Genomic DNA, 20380 nt, shown 5'->3' on the forward strand with positions numbered 1-20380 from the left:
CCCCTCATTCTTCTCTTCTGCAGACTAAACAAGCCCAGTTCCCTCAGCCTCTCCTCATAAGTCATGTGCTCCAGCCCCCTCATCATTTTTGTTGCCCTCCGCTGGACTCTTTCCAATTTATCCACATCCTTCTTGTAGTGTGGGGCCCAAAACTGGACACAGTGCTCCAGATGAGGCCTCATCAATGTTGAATAGAGGGGAATGATCACGTCCCTCGATCTGCTGGCAATGCCCCTACTTATACAACCCAAAATGCTGTTAGCCTTCTTGGCAACAAGGGCACACTGTTGACTCATACCCACCTTCTCGTCCACTGTCACTCCTAGGTCCTTTTCTGCAAAACTGCTGCCCAGCCATTCGGTCCCTAGTCTGTAGCAGTGCATGGGATTCTTCCGTCCTAAGTGCAGGACTCTGCACTTGTCCTTGTTGAACCTCATCAGGTTTCTTTTGGCCCAATCCTCTAATTTGTCTAGGTCCCTCTATATCTTATCCCTACCCTCCAGCGTATCTACCACTCCTCCAAGTTTAGTGTCATCTGCAAACTTGCGGAGGTGCATCCACGCCATCCTCCAGATCATTAATGAAGATATTGAACAAAACCGGCCCCAGCACCGACCCTTGGGGCACTCCACTTGATACCGGCTGCCAACTAGACATGGAGCCATTGATCACTACCTGTTGAGCCCGACCATCTAGCCAGTTTTCTATCCACCTTATAGTCCATTCATCCAGCCCATACTTCTTTAACTTGCTGGCCAGAATACTGTGGGAGACCGTATCAAAAGCTTTGCTAAAGTCAAGGAATAACACATCCACTGCTTTCCCCTCATCCATAGACCCAGTTATCTCCTCATAGAAGGCAATTAGGTTAGTCAGGCAGAATTGCTTCCTTGAGGACCTGCTCCATGATTTTTCCAGGGACTGAGGTGAGGCTGACTGGCCTGTAATTCCCCGGATCCTCCTCCTTCCCTTTTTTAAAGATGGGCACTACATTAGCCTTTTTCCAGTCATCCGGGACATCCCCCGATCACCATGAGTTTTCAAAGATAATGGCCAAGGGCTCTGCAGTCACATCCGCCAACTCCTTTAGCACCCTCGGATGCAGCGCATCCAGCCCCATGGACTTGTGCTCGTCCAGCTTTTCTAAATAGTGCCGAACCACTTCTTTCTCCACAGAGGGCTGGTCACCTCCTCCTCATGCTGTGCTGCCCAGTGCAGCAGTCTGGGAGCTGACCTTGTTTGTGAAAACAGAGGCAAAAAAATCATTGAGTACATTAGCTTTTTCCACATCCTCTGTCACTAGGTTGCCTCCCTCATTCAGCAAGGGGTCCACACTTTCCTTGACTTTCTTCTTGTTGCTAACATACCTGAAGAAACCCTTCTTGTTACTCTTAACATCCCTTGCTAGCTGCAACTCCAAGTGTGATTTGGCCTTCCTGATTTCACTCCTGCGTGCCTGAGCAATACTTTTATACTCCTCCCTGGTTATTTGTCCAATCTTCCACTTCTTGTAAGCTTCTTTTTTGCGTTTAAGATCAGCACGGATTTCACTGTTAAGCCAAGCTGGTTGCCTGCCATATTTACTATTCTTCCTACACATCGGGATGTTTTTTTCCTGCAACCTCAATAAGGATTCTTTAAAATACAGCCAGCTCTCCTGGACTCCTTTCCCCCTCCCAGGGGATCCTGCCCATCAGTTCCCTGAGGGAGTCAGTCTGCTTTTCTGAAGTCCAGGGTGTGTATTCTGCTGCTCTCCTTTCTTCCTTGCGTCAGGATCCTGAACTCGACCATCTCATGGTCACTGCCTCCCAGGTTCCCATCCACTTTTGCTTCCCCTACTAACTCTTCTCTGTTTGTGAGCAGCAGGTCAAGAAGAGCTCTGCCCCTAGTTGGTTCCTCCAGCACTTGCACCAGGAAATTGTCCCCTACACTTTCCAAAAACCTCCTGGATTGTCTGTGCACTGCTGTATTGCTCTCCCAGCAGATATCAGGGTGATTAAAGTCTCCCATGAGAACCAGGGCCTGTGATCTAGTAACTTCTGCTAATTGCCAGAAGAAAGCCTCGTCCACCTCATCCCCCTGGTCTGGTGGTCTATAGCAGACTCCCACCACGACATCACCCTTGTTGCTCACACTTCTAAACTTAATCCAGAGACTCTCAGGTTTTTCTGCAGTTTCATACCGGAGCTCTGAGCAGTCATACTGCTCTCTTACATACAACGCAACTCCCCCACCTTTTCTGCCCTGCCTGTCCTTCCTGAACAGTTTATATCCATCCATGACAGTGCTCCAGTCATGTGAGTTATCCCACCAAGTCTCTGTTGTTCCAATGACATCATAGTTCCTTGACTGTGCCAGAACTTCCAGTTCTCTCTGCTTGTTTCCCAGGCTTCTTGCATTTGTGTCTAGGCACTTAAGATAACTCGCTGATCATCCTGCTTTCTCAGTATGAGACAGGAGTCCTCCCCTCTTGCACTCTCCTGCTCATGCTTCCTCCCGGTATCCCATTTCCCCTCTTACCTCAGGGCTTTGGTCTCCTTCCCCCAGTGAACCTAGTTCAAAGCCCTCCTCACTAGGCTCCTGCAATCCCCAGGGGAACCCTGCTACTGCAAAAATCCTTCTTTCTCCCAGAGTCGAGCTGCAGACCCCTCCGCCCCTAGGACCGCTCACTGCAATCCCCAGGGCAGTGGTCCCCAACCTTTTTGTGGCCAGTAGCACATTCATGTTTTCAGAAGAGTGTGGCAGGTGCCAACAATTACTCACATACAGGGCCGGCTCCAGGCATGAGTGGAGCAAGCACATGCCTGGGGCAGCACATGCTACGGGGCGGCATTCCGGCCATTCTGCAGAGTCGGGGTGTTGGTTTTTTTGGTGCCAGTTCTGGGCAGTGCGGAGAGAAGCCAGGAGGACAGAGAACACCGGCGCCCGCAGCCTGCAGCCCCAGAGTTCTCTCCGGCTTAAGCCACGGCCCCGCGCCTGCCGGGGACTGAGAATACCGGTGCCCGCAGCCTGCAGCCCCGGAGAAGCTGGAGAGAAGCCACGGCCCCGTGCCTGCCAGGGACCGAGAATACTGGTGCCCGCAGCCTGCAGCCACGGAGTTCTTGGTCGCCGGCAGGTGTGGGGCTGTGGCTTCTCTCCCCTGCTGGGCACTAGGCGGGCACACATAAATGCTCTGGCGGGCACCACGTTGGGGACCACTGCCCCAGGAGAACCCTGCTACTGTAAAAGTCCTTCTCTCTCCCAGGGTTGAGCGGCAGCTCCTCCACCCCTGAGACTGCTCGCTGCCGTCCTCAGGGGGACCCCGTTACTCCAACAGTCCTTCTCGCTGGTCACACACTCCCAGCGGTAAATCGCCCCCTGAAACCGTCCCTCACTGAGCCTTCAACACGCCTGGTCCTCATTATCCCCCCTTTGTTTTACTGCTCCCCAGTCACTTACTGCAAGAAGCACCATTCATGGGGTGCAGTACATCCCACCTCTGCCACCAGTTGTCATGGAGTCCCCGGGCGCTGCTCTGGAACTGCTCCCCACAAAGCCAGGCCGGACTCTGGGGAGCCTCCTCTCCCTTGGAGCAGCCTGTCTGCAGGGCAGGAAGCTCACACGGCTTCACCTCCTGGGTCTCTCCTTGGAGCATTCAGCATCCTCTGCCCCTCCGTGCGCTTCCCACAGCGAGTCCGCCCAGGCGGGGTCCTGGGGGGGCCACAGGGTCCTGCCCCCCCACTTCGCAGTCAGACGTGACTCTCAGCCAGCCAGTGACACAGAGGTTTATTCGATGACAGGAACAGGGTCTAAAACAGAGCTTGTAGGTACAGAGAACGGGACCCCTCGGCCGGGTCCATTCTGGGACCCAGTGAGCCAGACCCCCCCACGTCTGCCCTCACTCCTCGTCCCCAGCCAGCCCCAAACTGAAACCCCCTCCAGCCCCTCCTCTCTGGCCTTTGTCTCTTTCCTGGGCCAGGAGGTCACCTGATCTCTTTGTTCACCTTTAGCTATTCCCTTGCAGGGGGGAAGGGCCCCGGCCATTTGTTGCCAGGAGACAGAGTGTCGGCCATTTATGCACAATGGAGACTTAAGAAATGCATAGGGGAAACTGAGGCCCCCACACAGTATTCAGAGGAAACATTAGAACAGTCCCACTTCATGACTCTGGGGCCCCTGGGTGCAAGGTCAGGGACTGCCTGGGGGAGGGGTGCCCAGATCTGCACTGGCCAGTGGCTCCCTGTCTCTGTGTGACACGCTGGTACCGCTCCCTTTGGCCAGCTGCACTCCCAGGCCCCACTCAGCCTAAGGGGGTTTGGGGTGAGGGGCTGGGCATGCTGGGGGGGGCCTGCGGGGGCTGGCGGGGGGTGGGAGGTAGGGGCCAGAGCCTAGGGAGGAGTTGCCACGGGGAAGCTGCTCCACACTGAGAATGGAGTCGCGTAGCCTCCTCCTCTCCACAAAGGGGCTGAGGGAGCTTCCCCCGATGCTCCGGCTTTCAAGGCGGCCCGGCCCAGGCAGAACTGGGGCATTTCTCCAGGAGCCCTCGCCCCCCTCAGGGACTGCTCACCTTAGCAAGGACTCCTGGGGTGCAGGAGATTCCCCTGGGCCAACCCACCTGCTCCCCAGCTCCATCCACCCAGCCCCTGCCCATCTCCCCTGGGCCAACCCGCCTGCTCCCCTGACCCATCTCCCTGGGGCTGACCCACCAAGCCCCTGCCCCTTTCTCCTGGACTAACCCGCCCTCTCCGGTGCTGCAGGAGTTCCAGAAGCTGCTGCGCTCCAAGCGTCCCGTGTACGAGGCCACGCTGCGCAGCGGGCGCTTGCTGCGGGAGAAGGCCCAGCTGGCCGAGGACGTGCAGCCGCTGGAGGAGCTGCTGGGGGAGCTGAAGGAGCGCTGGGACGACGTGGGTGGCCGGGCTGTGGAGAGGTGAGGCTGGTGTTCTGCCCTCGTCCTGCTGGCACTGGTCTCTGCTGGGCCAGGACCCAGGAGTGCAGGTCCCTGTGCAGGGCCTGAGACCCTGCCACCCCCCACCCTGCTGGTGCTTGTGCCCCCATCTTCTCCTCCCTCCTCCCCCCCTGCCCGTGGGATATGTTGGATGAATGTCAAGGGTCCAAAGAGTTAAAGTTGTAAATCTTCCCGTGTGCAGCAGGAGGCCGGTGATGCAGGTTCGGGGCTCTGCTCTGCAGTGACCGGGGGATCTCGGCTCCTTGGCAGACACCCCAGAGGGGAAGTTCATCGAGCACAGGAACTGAAAACCAGCCTTTACGTTTGTGCAGAACAAACGGACTCAAACCCTGCAAGTCACCCTCGAACTAGCAGAGCCATTTATTCCCAGAATAACCTTGCTGTGCTGCCCAGGGGAGGGTAATTCACGCTGTCCGGGTGCGCCCGTCTCCAGCCAGACTGGCACAAGCTGCAGGCGAGGGAGACTAGAAAGAGGGGGGATCCGGCTTTTGTTGATGTCTGTGGAACATGGGCCGGCTGGTCAGCCATGGGTGGACCACAGAGCCTGGTGCTTGGACCCTGGTTCCCACTCCAGTCAGAAAGGTCATTTGGTTGGGTCTTTTCACAGCTGGCCGTTCAGAGCCCCGGTGCCTCTGGGCCTGACAGTTCAGAGCCCCGGCACCTCCGGGCCTGGCCGTTCACAGCTCTGGTGCCTCCGGGCCTGGTCGTTCACAGCTCCGGCGCCTCCGGGCCTGGCCGTTCACAGCTCCGGCGCCTCCGGGCCTGGTCGTTCACAGCTCCAGCGCCTCCGGGCCTGGCAGTTCAGAGCCCTGGCTCCTCTCTCCTTAAAAATGAAGCAGGGTCTGAGACTCAGCTATCCCGCCCAGGAGCCGTGCAAATCTCCAAGCTCAGGTGCAGTATTTACCATCCCCTTCCGGTACGTCTCCAGGAGTGAGGCGCCCTGCTCTTTACGGCCTGTTTAAGAGCATGGGCCCTGGCATTGGAACAGATGACGTCAGAAGCCAGAGCTCACATCTCAGCCCAGTTGGCTTGGAGGAGTGAAGGAGGGAGTAGGGCCTGCGTACAGCACAGGGGTTCTCAAACTTCTTCTTTAGGAGGCCCCGCCCAGGGCCGGCTTTAGGCCGATTCCCCCAAATCGGGCCCCGCGCCTAAGAGGGCCCCGCGCCCTAAAGAAGAGCGCCTGACTTTGTAATTTTTACTCACCTGGCGGCGGTCCGGGTCTTCGGCTGCACTTCGGCGGCGGGTCCTTCACTCGCTCCGGGTCTTCGGCGGCGCTTCGGCGGCGGGTCCTTCACTCGCTCCGGGTCTTCGGCGGCGCTTCGGCGGCGGGTCCTTCACTCGCTCCGGGTCTTCGGCGGCGCTTCGGCGGCGGGTCCTTCACTCGCTCCGGGTCTTAGGCTGCACTTCGGTGGCGGGTCCTTCACTCGCTCCGGGTCTTCGGCGGCACTTCGGCGGCGGGTCCTTCACTCGCTCCGGGTCTTCGGCGGCACTTCGGCGGCGGGTCCTTCACTCGCTCCGGGTCTTCGGCTGCACTTCGGCGGCGGGTCCTTCACATGCTCCGGGTCTTCGGCGGCACTTCGGCGGCCGGTCCGTCACTCGCTCCGGGTCTTCGGCGGCACTTCGGCGGCGGGTCCGTCACTCGCTCCGGGTCTTCGGCGGCACTTCGGCGGCGGGTCCGTCACTCGCTCCGGGTCTTCGGCGGCGGGTCCTTCACTCGCGCTGGGTCTTCGGCGGCACTTCGGCGGCGGGTCCTTCACTCGCTCCGGGTCTTCGGCGGCACTTCGGCGGTGGGTCCTTCACTCACTCCGGGTCTTCGGCGGCACTTCGGCGGCGGGTCCTTCATTGCTGCGGAAGACCTGGAGCGAGTGAAGGCTCCGCCGTCGAAGACCCGGACCACCGCCGGGTATTCAAATCGGGCCCCATATTTCCTAAAGCCGGCCCTGGCCCCACCAACATGCTCTAAGATGTCTGTGGCCCACCTGTGCCACAACAACTGTTTTTCAGTAGATTAAAAGCCAGGTCTTTTAATCTACTGACAGAACAAAGTAAGTTACCAAGCAAAATAAAACGAAACACGCAAGTCTAAGCCGAATACATTTACGAAACTGAGTACAGGTAAATCTCACCCTCAGAGATGTTCCAATAAGCTTTTTTCACAGACTAGACTCCTTCCTAGTCTGGGCCCATCCTTTCCCCTGGTTCAGACCTTGTTCCAGCTCAGGTGGTAGCTAGGGGATTTCTCATGACTGGCTGCCCCCTTTGTTCTGTTCCACCCCCTTTTATAGCCTTGGCACAAGGCGGGAATCTTTTGTCTCTCTGGGTCTCCACCCCTCCTTCTACATGGAAAGGCACCAGGTTTAAGATGGATTCCAGTACCAGGTGACATGGTCACATGTCCTGTGAGACCCCCCCAAGCCTCCATTCTTTCCAGCCTGACTCACAGGGAACACAGAAAGGCTTGCAAGTAAACAGAGCCATTTACAACTAATTGTCCTAGTCAATGGGAGCCATCAAGATTCTAAACCACCATTAATGGCCCACACTTTGCATAATTACAAGAGGACCTCAGAGTTAACTTCATATTTCTAGTTTTAGATACAAGGATGATACGTACATACAAATAGGATGAACACACTCAGTAGTTCTTCTTCGAGATGTGTTGCTCATATCCATTCCAGTTAGGTGCGTGCGCCGTGCGTGCACATTCGTCGGAAGATTTTTACCCTAGCAACTCCCGGTGGGTTGGCTGGGTTGCCCCCTAGAGTGGCGCCACCATGACTCCGGATATATACCCCAGCCGACCCGACCGCTCCTCGGTTCCTTCTTACCACCCGTGTTGGTCGTTGGAACAGTGGAGCGCGGCTTAGCTGTCCTCCACTTCCCTAGCTTCTTCTTGTTATTGATAACTTCTTGTATATAGTTGTTTTAGATATATAGTGTAATTAGTATAAATAGTTCTTAGATAGTTAGTTTAGAAATTGTTAGCGGGGTTTGGGCATTAGCCCCTTCCCCGCACCCGGTGCCGGGGCCCATGCCCGGTTCACCAGGGTTCAAGCCGTGCTCGGCCTGTAAAAAGCCGATGCCCACAAGCGATCCCCACGACTCGTGCCTAAAGTGCCTCGGGGAATTGCACGTATCAGATAAGTGTCGAATTTGCAAGGCATTTAAGCCGAGGACAAAGAAGGAGAGGGACTTTCGCTTAAAGACTCTCCTCATGGAGGCAGCTTTGAACCCTCCATCCTCAGCACCGAGCGCCGACCGCACTGGAACGTGCCAGCACCGCCAAGACATTGCTGCACCGGCCTTCTCCGGCGCAGGGCCCTGATCGACACCGATCCCTCTCGCCAAGAGAGAAGAGGTCGAAGTCCTCTACTTCTTCGATGCCTTCAGCGACTCAGACTCAACCCCGTTCGGACCGCCCGGCACCTACACCTGCTGTGGCACTGACGGCTGTGGTACCGTTGACTCCGGTCCCGAGAGGGCCGTCAAGTCCGGTCCCGGAGAGCTCCCCACCTGTGGTTGAGCTTATGGTCCCGTCTACGCCTGAGACGTTCTCGGCTGCAAGGGACCTTATCGCTATGACTGAGTCTGTCCTGCCTCAACCCCCGGCACCGCCGGTGCGGGTACTACATTCGAGAGGCAAACCTGCGATGATGACGCCTCCATCAGTTGGCTTGGCAGGCCGGCACCAATCTTGATCTAGGTCCCGGCGCCGTTCGCCTTCTCATGGCCGCTCACGGTCCCGACGCCGCTCGCAGTCCCGGCACCGATCGCCATATCGGTACCGGTCGTACTCGCGGCATGGATCGGTATCTCGTACTGCTGAATACTCTCAGTACCGTTCCAGCTCTCGGCGCCGATCCCGGCACCGAGACTCTCGCAGCCGTTCCCGCCGGAGACCGTTGAGATCCAGGTCGACCTCCCGGCACAGGTCCGGTCGCAGGTCCCGGTCTCACTCTCAGCACCAGTACAGCTCCAGGCACCGATCCCGAACACTGAGGAGATCACCAACGGGGGAGAGGGCCTCATACCATCGCCCGGCCCCCCCCCGGCTGTCCAGACACCCGTCCATGTCTTCACAGGCGGATAGCGCGTATGCCCACGACGCTGATGTGCCTGCTGCACTGTTCCACGAGCCCCGGGCTCAGGATCAGGGACCTCAACAGTGGGGTTTCTGGACACCGTGGGCATATCATCAGGCCCAAGGTGCACCCCCAGGTCCGTCGCGCTCTGCCACCTCAGAACATCAGGTGCCGGAGGCAACGATAAGCCGTCCTCCTCCCTCTCCTTCAGAGGAAGTGTCGGCCCAACCTCAGGACTCTCAACTCCCCAGGGAGGCACAACCCACCCACCATGACGAGCCCTCGACCGACCCGCTTGTCCCGGGTCTCTCGTCATCTTCCTTCCCTGACGAGGCTGTAGCCGGACCCTCGTCTGTCGGTCCTCCCCCAATCGACCTACGTGCCCAGCAGGACCTCCTCAGACGTGTTGCACAAAATATGAACTTACAGGTCGAGGAGGTCCTGGAGGTGGAGGACCCAGTGGTGGACATTTTGTCGTCTGATGCCCCCACGAGAGTGGCTCTTCCCTTCATTCGGACGATCCAGGCCAATGCCAACACGATCTGGCAGTCTCCGGCCTCAGTCCCACCTGCTGCACAAGGCGTGGAACGTAAAGATATGGTGCCCTCCAAGGGCTATGACTATCTGTATGTCCACCCCCCACCTTGCTCCCTTGTTGTCCAGTCGGTTAACGAGAGGGAGCGCCATGGACAGCAGGCTCCAGCCCCTAAATCTAAAGACGCTAGGCGCATGGACTTGCTGGGGCGCAAAGTCTATTCTGCAGGGGCTCTCCAACTCCGCGTGGCTAACCAACAAGCCCTCCTTAGCCATTATAATTATAATACCTGGGCGGCGGTGGACAAATTTAAGGAATTGCTCCCGCAGGTCTCCCGTCAGGAGTTTGCGACTATCCTAGATGAAGGGAAAAAAGTGGCGAGAACTTCCCTCCAGGCTTCCCTAGACGCTGCGGACTCAGCGGCCAGGACGCTAGCCTCAGGGGTCACTATGCGACGTCTCTCATGGTTGCAGGTCTCAGGCCTGGCCCCAGAGCTCCAATATACAATTCAGGACCTCCCCTTTGAAGGACAAGGTCTCTTCTCGGACAAAACTGACCCTAGGCTGCAAAGCCTAAAAGACAACAGGGTCGTCATGCGCTCGTTGGGCATGCACACGCCAGTAACGCAGCGCAGGCCCTCATCCCTCATCTCCTCAAAGGGGCTCATCCCAGGCAAAGGCAAGATCTTGCCAGAGGGCGGGGCAGGACAGGTCGCCGTCGGCAGTCGGGCAACCAAGGGGGCCAAAACCGAGGTTCCTCCAAGCCTCCCGCAGGGCCGAAACCTTCCTTTTGAAGGTGCGCCCAAGGGCGTTGTACCAGTTTCGTTAAAGGATCTGTTCCCGCCTTTCTCCAACCATCTCTCCTTTTTCCTCCCTGCGTGGTCCCAGCTAACGTCAGATCTTACGCTGGGTCTTACGCACGCTGGAATTTGGGTACCACCTCCAATTTATTTCACGCCCCCCCTCCCACCCACCCTCCTCGTCCCTCTTCAGGGACCCTCTCACGAGCAATTCCTCCTTCAGGAGAATCATAGAATCTCAGGGTTGGAAGGGACCTCAGGAGGTTCTAGTCCAACCCCCTGCTCAAAGCAGGATCAAACGCAACTAAATCATCCCAGCCAGGGCTTTGTCAGGTTCAGGCGCTCCTTGCCAAAGGAGCCATAGAGGAGGTACCAGACCACGAGTGGGGCAAGGGGTTTTACTCCCGCTACTTCCTAATCCCCAAGGCAAAGGGAGGTCTCAGACCCATCCTGGACCTGCAGAAACTCAACACATTCATGATAAAGTTGAAGTTCTGCATGGTATCCTTAGGGACCATCATCCCATCCCTGGATCCCGGAGACTGGTATGCCGCCCTCGACATGCAAGATGCCTATTTCCACATAGCCATCTACCCACCTCACAGGAGGTTCCTCCGGTTCATAGTCAACTGCCAACATTTTCAGTTCGCGGTCCTCCCCTTCGGCCTCTCTACAGCCCCAAGGGTATTCACGAAGTGCATGGCTGTAGTCGCCGCCCACCTCCGCCGCTGTCGGATACACGTGTTTCCATATCTGGACGACTGGCTCATCCGGGGGACCTCCGAGGCGCAGGTGACCCATCACGTCCGCATTGTCAAGGACCTCTTCCTACACCTAGGCCTACTGATCAATGCGGAAAAATCCACTCTGATTCCCACTCAGAGGATAGACTTCATTGGCGCCACCCTGGACTCAAACCTTGCCAGAGCCTGCTTACCGCTGCCCCGGTTTCAGGCAATGGTGGCCATCATCCGGAGTCTGCAAGCTGCCCGTTAACTTCGGTTCGCACCTGCCTGGGTCTCCTGGGTCACATGGTGGCCTGCACGTTTGTGATGAAATACGCCAGGCTACGCCTCCGTCCCCTCCAATCGTGGCTCAACTCAGTGTACCGACCCCGCAGAGATGCCATAGACATGATAGTCACCATTCCCCCGAGCGTCTTAGACTCCTTCAAACAGTGGCTGACCCCCTCCCGCGTGTGCACAGGACTGCCGTTCCATCCACCCCAGCCCTCGGCATCCCTGACGACGGACGCATCATCTCTCGGTTGGGGTGCTCACCTCGGACATCTACGCACTCAAGGCCTTTGGTCACTTCAGGAACTGGCCTTGCACATCAATGTCCGGGAGCTGAGAGCAGTCCGCCTTGCTTGCCAGGCATTCAAACAGCATTTGCAGGGCCGTTGTGTGTCAATATTCACCGACAACACAACAGCCATGTACTATATAAACAGGGTGGGACAAGGTCCTCGCCCCTTTGTCAGGAGGCCGTGCGACTTTGGGACTTCTGTATAGTTCACTCCATAGACCTTGTAGCGTCCTTTCTCCCAGGGGTTCGGAACACGCTGGCGGATGGCCTCAGCAGATCCTTCCTCTCTCACGAGTGGTCGCTTCGCCCGGACATTATTCTTTCAATCTTCCGAAAGTGGGGATTTCCCCGGGTAGACCTATTCGCGCCCCGCGAGAACAGGAAATGCCAGATGTTCTGCTCCTTCCAAGGCCTCTCACCGGGTTCCATAGCGGACGCCTTCCTTATACCATGGACAACGCACCTGCTATACGCATTTCCACCGTTTCCGCTTGTCCACAGGGTCCTGCTCCAAGTATGCAGGGACAGAGCCCGCTTGATCATGATCGCTCCAGCGTGGCCCCGGCAACACTGGTACACCATGTTGCTGGGCATGTCCATAGTGGACCCTATCCCCCTTCCTCTTCACCTGGATCTGATAACTCAGGACCACGGCAAACTCCATCACCCAGACCTACCATCCCTCCACCTCACAGCATGGTTCCTGAGTGGTTGACCCAGTCCGAGTTGCGTTGCTCCGCCCCAGTGCAGCAAGTGCTCCTGGGTAGCAGGAAGCCTTCCACTAGAGCAACATATTTGGCCAAGTGGAAGCGTTTCGCGTGCTGGTGTGAAGCGCGGCATGTTCTCCCAACTGAGGTTTCCAGTCCCACCATCTTGGACTACCTTTGGTCTCTTCAACAACAGGGCCTAGCACTGTCATCTTTGAGAGTGCACTTGGCGGCCATCTCTACCTTCCACCCAGGAGAAACAGACCGCTCGGTTTTTTCCCATCCTATGGTATCTCGATTCCTCAAGGGCCTGCAGCGTCTATACCCACAGGTCCGCCGCCCCGCCCCGACCTGGGACCTTAACCTGGTTCTCACCAGACTTATGTCGCCCCCGTTCGAGCCATTAGCAACTTGCTCCCTCCTCTACCTCTCATGGAAAACCTCCTTTTTCGTGGCCATCACATTGGCGAGACGAGTTTCCGAGCTGCGAGCTCTTACGGTAGACCCTCCCTATACTGTATTCCATAAGGACAAGGTGCAGTTGCGACCACATCCGGCCTTTCTCCCCAAAGTGGTATCGGCCTTCCATGTTAACCAGGAAATCTTCCTTCCTGTCTTCTTTCCGAAGCCGCTTTCATCCCGCAGGGAGCAACAACTGCACTCACTCGATGTCCGTAGAGCTCTCGCTTTTTACATCGAGCGCACAAAACCCTTCCGCAAAACCCCACAACTCTTCGTTGCGGTGGCTGAGCGGATGAGGGGCCTACCCGTTTCCTCGCAGAGGATTTCCTCCTGGGTGACATCCTGCATCCGCACATGTTATGCTTTAGCTCATGTTCCACTGAGCCACATCACTGCGCACTCTACCAGGGCTCAATCCTTATCTGCCGCTTTCTTGGCTCACGTGCCTATACACGAGATTTGTCGTGCAGCTACCTGGTCCTCGGTCCATACCTTCGCCTCCCACTATGCCCTGGTCCAGCAGTCCAGGGATGACGCAGCCTTTGGCTCCGCAGTTTTACACTCTGCGACATCTCACTCCGACCCCACCGCCTAGGTAAGGCTTGGGAATCACCTAACTGGAATGGATATGAGCAAGCACTCGAAGAAGAAAAGACGGTTACTCAGCGTTGTAACTGTTGTTCTTCGAGATGTGTTGCTCCTATCCATTCCAAACCCACCCTCCTTCCCCACTGTCGGAGTATCCGGCAAGAAGGAACTGAGGAGCGGTCGAGTCGGCAGGGGTATATATCCGGCGCCATGGTGGCGCCACTCTAGGGGGCGACCCAGCCGACCCACTGGGAGTTGCTAGGGTAAAAATCTTCCGACGAACGTGCACGCACGGCGCACGCACCTAACTGGAATGGATATGAGCAACACATCTCGAAGAACAACAGTTACAACGCTGAGTAACCGTCTTATTTCCAGTGTACTTAAATTTCCAGAAAGCCTTTGACAAGGTCCTCACCAAAGGCTCTTACGTAAATTAAGCTGTCATGGGATAAGAGGGAAGGTCCTTTCATGGATTGAGAACTGGTTAAAGGACAGGGAACAAAGGGTAGGAATTAATGGTAAATTCTCAGAATGGAGAGGGGTAACTAGTGGTGTTCCCCAAGGGTCAGTCCTCGGACCAATCCTATTCAATTTATTCATAAATGATCTGGAGAAAGGGGTAAACAGTGAGGTGGCCAAGTTTGCAGATGATACTAAACTGCTCAAGATAGTTAAGACCAAAGCAGATTGTGAAGAACTTCAAACAGATCTCACAAAACTAAGTGATTGGGGAACAAAATGGCAAATGAAATTTAATGTAGATAAATGTAAAGTAATGCACATTGGAAAAAATAACCCCAACTATACATACAATATTATGGGGGCTAATTTAGCTACGACGAGTCAGGAAAGAGATCTTGGAGTCATTGTGGATAGTTCTTTGAAGATGTCCACGCAGTGTGCAGAGGCGGTCAAAAAAGCAAACAGGATGTTAGGAATCATTAAAAAGGGGATAGAGAATAAGACTGAGAATATATTATTGCCCTTATATAAATCCATGGTACGCCCACATCTCGAATACTGCGTACAGATGTTGTCTCCTCACCTCAAAAAAGATATACTGCACTAGAAAAGGTTCAGAGAAGGGCAACTAAAATGATTAGGGGTTTGGAGAGGGTCCCATATGAGGAGAGAGTAAAGAGGCTGGGACTTTTCAGCTTGGAAAAGAGGAGACTAAGGGGGGATATGATAGAGATATATAAAATCATGAGTGATGTGGAAAAAGTGGATAAGGAAAAGTTATTTACTTATTCCCATAATACAAGAACTAGGGGTCACCAAATGAAATTAATAGGCAGCAGGTTTAAAACAAATACAAGGAAGTTCTTCTTCACACAGCGCAGTCAACTTGTGGAACTCCTTACCTGAGGAGGTTGTGAAGGCTAGGACTATAACAGTGTTTAAAAGAGAACTGGATAAATTCATGGAGGTTAAGTCCATTAATGGCTATTAGCCAGGATGGGTAAGGAATGGTGTCCCTAGCCTCTGTTTGTCAGAGGGTGGAGATGGATGGCAGGAGAGAGATCACTTGATCATTGCCTGCTAGGTTCACTCCCTCTGGGCACCTGGCATTGGCCACTGTCGGTAGACAGATACTGGGCTAGATGGACCTTTGGTCTGACCCAGTACGGCTGTTCTTATGTTCTTATGTAGATAATAAGCTCTGTAATGATACCTTACAAGAGACCTTAAGCATATTCCAGTTACATTATATCACACTCCAAGCATATTTCCATAAAGCATATGGAGTGCAACGTCACAGGGGGGATAACTGGCTTGGCAGCAGCACAGCTGAGGAGGATCTGGGAGTTGTGGTGGATCACAACCTCAACATGAGTCAGCAATGCGAGGCTGTTACAAAAAAAGCAGATGCTATTTCAGGTTGCATTAACAGTCACAGCATGCAAGTCCCAGGAGGTGATAGTGCCGCTCTACTTGGCGCTGGTTAGGCCTCAGCTGGAGAACAGTGTCCAGTTTTGGTCACCAATGTATAGAAATGATGTAGAAACTGAAAAGGATCCAGAGGCGAGTGACAAAGATGATCAAAGGGGTGGAACACAAGTCATAGAAGCAAAGGCCGAAGGACCTGGGTATGTCTAGTTTGGAAAAGAGGAGATTGGGGGGCATGATCGGGGTCTTCAGATACTTGAAAGGCTGCCATCAAAATGGAGAAAAGTTGTTGTCTCTGCCCCAGAGGGCAGGACAAGAGGCGATGGGCTCAAACTCCAGCAGAGCAGATTTAGATTAAATCTCAGGAAAAACTTCCTACCTGTAAGAACAGTCGGACAGTGGGACAGAGCAGGGGCCTGGGGAGGTTGTGGCAGCTCCTTCACTGGAGGTTTTTGAAGGAGGAAGAGCCGTCTGTCTGTCTGGGGTGGTTTAGACACAACCAATCCTGCATCGTGGCGGGCGTTAGACTAGATGACCCTTCCGGGCCCTTCTGACCCTGTGGGTCTATGTTTCCATGAACCCAGTGTTAACTTAGGTAGCGCTGCCTGGGCTCAGGGAAATGGGGTTTGCCTGTGGGGCCAGCTCAGGAGTGGCTGTGACAGCGCATTGGCACAGCTCGTTAGGTAGATTTCTGCTTTCACATCTAACTGGCACCTCGGCAAATTCATACAAATGCCCCCCTTAGACTCTTACCTTCTCCTCTCCCTGGGTCATGCACACAGTGCGGGGGCAGAGCCCCCACTCCACCCCCCCCACACGCTGCAGGGGCGGGGCCATTACACACACACACACACACACACACTGCAGGGGCAGGGCCCACGTTACACACACACAAACACACACACGCTGCAGGGGCAGGGCCCCCACTCCACTCGCCCCCCCCCACACACGCTGCAGGGGCGGGGCCATTACACACACACACACACACCCGCTGCAGGGGCGGGGCCCACATTACACACACACGCTGCAGGGGCGGGGCCATTACACACACACATGCTGCAGGGGCAGAGCCATTACACACACACACGCTGCAGGGGCTGGGTCCCCACTCCACACACACACTGCGGGGGCAGGGCCCCCACTCCACCCCCCCCCACACACATGCTGCAGGGGCGGGGCCATTACACACACACACACACATGCTGCAGGGGCAGGGCCCCCACTCCACCCGCCCCCACACACACACGCTGCAGGGGCAGGGCCATTACACACACACACACACACACACACATGCTGCAGGGGCGGGGCCATTACACACACACACACACACACGCTGCAGGGGTGGGGCCATTACACACACACACACACACACACACACACACACTCTGCAGGGGTGGGGCCATTACACACACACACACGCTGCAGGGGCGGGGCCATTACACACACACACGCTGCGGGGGCTGGGTCCCCACTCCACACACACACACACTGCAGGGGCAGGGCTCATGTTACACACACACGCCGCAGGGGCGGGGCCCACATGACACACACACACACACACACACACACTGCAGAGGCAGGGCTCATGTTACACACACACACCGCGGGGCGGGGCCCACATTACACACACACACACACTGCAGGGGCAGGGCTCATGTTACACACACACGCCGCAGGGGTGGGGCCCACATTACACACACACACACTGCAGGGGCAGGGCCCACGTTACACACACACACACACACACACACACACACACTGCAGGGGCAGGGCCCACGTTACACACAAACACACACACGCTGCATGGGCAGGGCTCATGTTACACACACACGCCGCAGGGGCGGGGCCCACATCACACACACACACACTGCAGGGGCAGGGCTCATGTTACACACACACGCCGCAGGGGCGGGGCCCACATTACACATACACACAACACACACTGCAGGGGCAGGGCCCACGTTACACACACACGCTGCAGGGGCGGGGCCCACATCACACACACACACACACACACACACTGCAGGGGCAGGGCTCATGTGACACACACACACTGCGGGGGCAGGGACCCCACTCCACACATACACACACACTGCAGGGGCGGGGCCATTACACACACACACACACACACTGCAGGGGCGGGGCCATTACACACACACACACACACACACACTGCAGGGGCAGGGCTCATGTTACACACACACGCCGCAGGGGCGGGGCCCACATTACACACACACACACACACACACACACTGCAGGGGCAGGGCTCATGTTACACACACACGCCGCAGGGGCGGGGCCCACATTACACACACACACACAAACACACACACGCTGCATGGGCATGGCCCCCACTCTACACACACTCTCCCGGCTGGGGGACGAACCTTCCCAGGGCAGCGTGACCATCTGCCTGCCCCAGGCCTGCCCATGGCCTGGTCGCTGCCCATCGCCCGTTCCCTTTCAGGCAGCACAAGCTGGAGGAGAGCCTGCTATTCTCGGGCAAGTTCACGGACGCCCTGCAAGCCCTGCTGGACTGGCTGTACCGGGCCGAGCCGCAGCTGTGTGAGGAGGTGCCGGTTGGGGGGGATCGCGACCTGGTCAGCGACCTCATGGACAAGCACAAGGTCTGTATTCCTCTGGTGCCGCTGTGACAGGTTGGATCACAGAGACCCCCTTGGGGTGGCCAACTGATGTGCCAAGACTACTTCTGCCCCTGCTTTCCCTGCCAGCCTGGGACTCCAGAGCCCTGCCTGGTTGGGCCAGACACGCTTGCCAGCCACAAACACGGACCCAGGTCTGAACCACGTCCCACAAACTGCAGGCTTAACTGAAAGCAGCTTCAGAAGTGCTCCTGCCTCTAACGCTCAGCTGCCCAACTCCCAGTGGGGTCCAAACCCCAAATCAATCCCTTTTGCCCTGGATAAAGCTTACACAGGGTAAACTCACACATTGTTCGCCCCCTAGAACACTGACAGAGAGAGATGCACAGCGGCTTGCCCCCTCCCCAGGTATTAATACAGACTCTGGGCTAATAAGTAAAAAGTGATTTTATTAAATACAAAAAGTGGTTTAAGTGGATTTAAGTGGTTCCAAGTAGTAACAGGAGGAACAAAGTGAATTACCAAGCAAAATAAAACAAAACCCGCAAGTCTACGCCGAATACATTAAGAAGCTGAATACAGGTAAATCTCACCCTCAGAGATGTTCCAAGAAGCCTCTTTTACAGACTAGCCTCCTTCTAGGCTGGGTCCAGCAATCACTCCCACCGCTGTGGTTAGTGTCCTTTGTTCCAGTTCCTTTCAGGCATCTCTTGGAGGTGCGGAGACTATGTCTTACACCAGCTGAAGACAAAATGGAGGTGTCTCCCAGGGGTCCCCTCCTGCCCTCTGTGTAGAATCCCAGCTCCAAGATGGAGTTTTGGCGTCACGTGGGCAAGTCACATGTCCACGCATGACTCAGAACGTACAGGTAGCAGCCACGGTTCACATGCTGCCTTGCACGTCCTCGGGTAGGCTCCTTATGTGGATTGGAGCCTTCCAAGATCCATTGTCCGTTAAGTGTTTCTTGACTGGGCACTTAACTTGCCAATTCCTTTCTAAAGAAGCTGCCCAAATGCTTTACTGAGGCTACTTAAAATCAAAGCAGTAGACAACCAATATTCATAACTTCGAGTACAACAATGACACATGGATACAAATAGGATGAATAGATTCAGTAGCTCATGACCTCTACAGAGATACGTTACACAGCATACATAGCGTAAAACATTCCAGTCATGTCATATTTATATTCATAAGTACATTTCCATAAAGCCTTATGGGGGGCACTGTCACAGCCGTGCCCCCCGATTCTGCCTGCCCCTGTCCCACACTCTCCAGGATGCACAATCCCCACCCGGGATGCGGGGCTGATGCACGCTGGGGCGGGAGCTTGTCCAGAAATGCCGACGCTCTGTCTCCCTGGCACCTTCCAGCCGCAACAGGCCCCGGCAGGCGTCTCTCTTGCCCGGCAGCCTGGGCTCCCAGCTGGGCACGGCCGCCCAGGCAAAGAGAGTGCCCAGCGAGAGTCCCACTCAGCTCCATGCCTGGGGCCTCGGGGACAAGCAGAGCTGTGGGCCAAGGGCTCCCTGCAGCTGCTCTGACACGGACCTTGCACAGTCCCACCCCAGCGGGACCCCCGCCCACAGCTGCTCTCCCCCGCAGGCTTTCCAGAAGGAGCTGGGCAAGCGAGCCAGCTGCATTAAGATGCTGAAGCGCTCGGTGAGGGACCTGACTCGGGGCAGCAGCAGCGTCGACTCCCAGTGGCTGCAGAAGCAAATGGAGGAGCTGAGCGGCCGCTGGGACCTGATCTGCAAACTCTCCATCTCCAAGCAGGGCCGGCTGGAGGCTTCATTACAGCAGGTGAGAGGAGGGAGAGAGGGAGGGCAGGGGGCCGTGGCTGTGGGGTTGGGACCCCAGACTAGCCGGGGAGGGCAGGGGGCTGTGGCCAGGGGTACAGATTAGGAGGCAGGGCGGGGGACCGTGGCAGGGGGGCCAAACTAGCAGGAAGGGCAGGGGGCTGTGGCCGGGGGCCCAGATTAGGAGGCAGGGCGGGGGGCCGTGGCTGGGGTCCCAGACTGGGCAGGGAGGGCAGGGGGCCGTGGCCCCAGACTGGGCAGGGAGGGCAGGGGGCCCGGGGTCCAGACTAGCAGGCAGGGCAGGGGGCCGTGGCCGCAGACTGGGCAGGGAGGGCAGGGGGCCCGGGGTCCAGACTGGGCAGGGGGCCGTGGCCCCAGACAGGGCAGTCAGGGCGGGGGGCCGTGGCCGCAGACTGGGCAGGGAGGGCGGGGGGCCGTGGCCGCAGACTGGGCAGGGAGGGCAGGGGGCCCGGGGTCCAGACTGGGCAGGGAGGGCGGGGGGCCGTGGCCGCAGACTAGCAGGCAGGGCAGGGGGCCGTGGCCCCAGACTGGGCAGGGAGGGCGGGGGGCCGTGGCCCCAGACTGGGCAGGGAGGGCAGGGGGCCGTGGCCGCAGACTGGGCAGGCAGGGCAGGGGGCCGTGGCTGCAGACTGGGCAGGGAG

The 20380-nt window shown here is 56.7% G+C and overlaps 1 protein-coding gene across 2 annotated transcripts in view; it reads left to right on the forward strand.

Annotated features, from left to right (window-relative positions):
- The window catches only part of LOC120396442 (microtubule-actin cross-linking factor 1-like), an 82557-nt gene that overhangs the window by 39431 nt on the left and 22746 nt on the right, over positions 1–20380 (forward strand). For both annotated transcript variants that reach the window (XM_039521324.1, XM_039521325.1), the window contains exons 19-21: positions 4737–4906; positions 17787–17946; positions 19525–19722. In XM_039521324.1, coding sequence (XP_039377258.1) covers positions 4737–4906; positions 17787–17946; positions 19525–19722 — 528 coding nt within the window. The remainder of the gene's footprint in view (positions 1–4736; positions 4907–17786; positions 17947–19524; positions 19723–20380) is intronic.

This window comes from Mauremys reevesii, linkage group 2, assembly GCF_016161935.1.
Source record: "Mauremys reevesii isolate NIE-2019 linkage group 2, ASM1616193v1, whole genome shotgun sequence".
Taxonomy (NCBI): domain Eukaryota; kingdom Metazoa; phylum Chordata; order Testudines; family Geoemydidae; genus Mauremys; species Mauremys reevesii.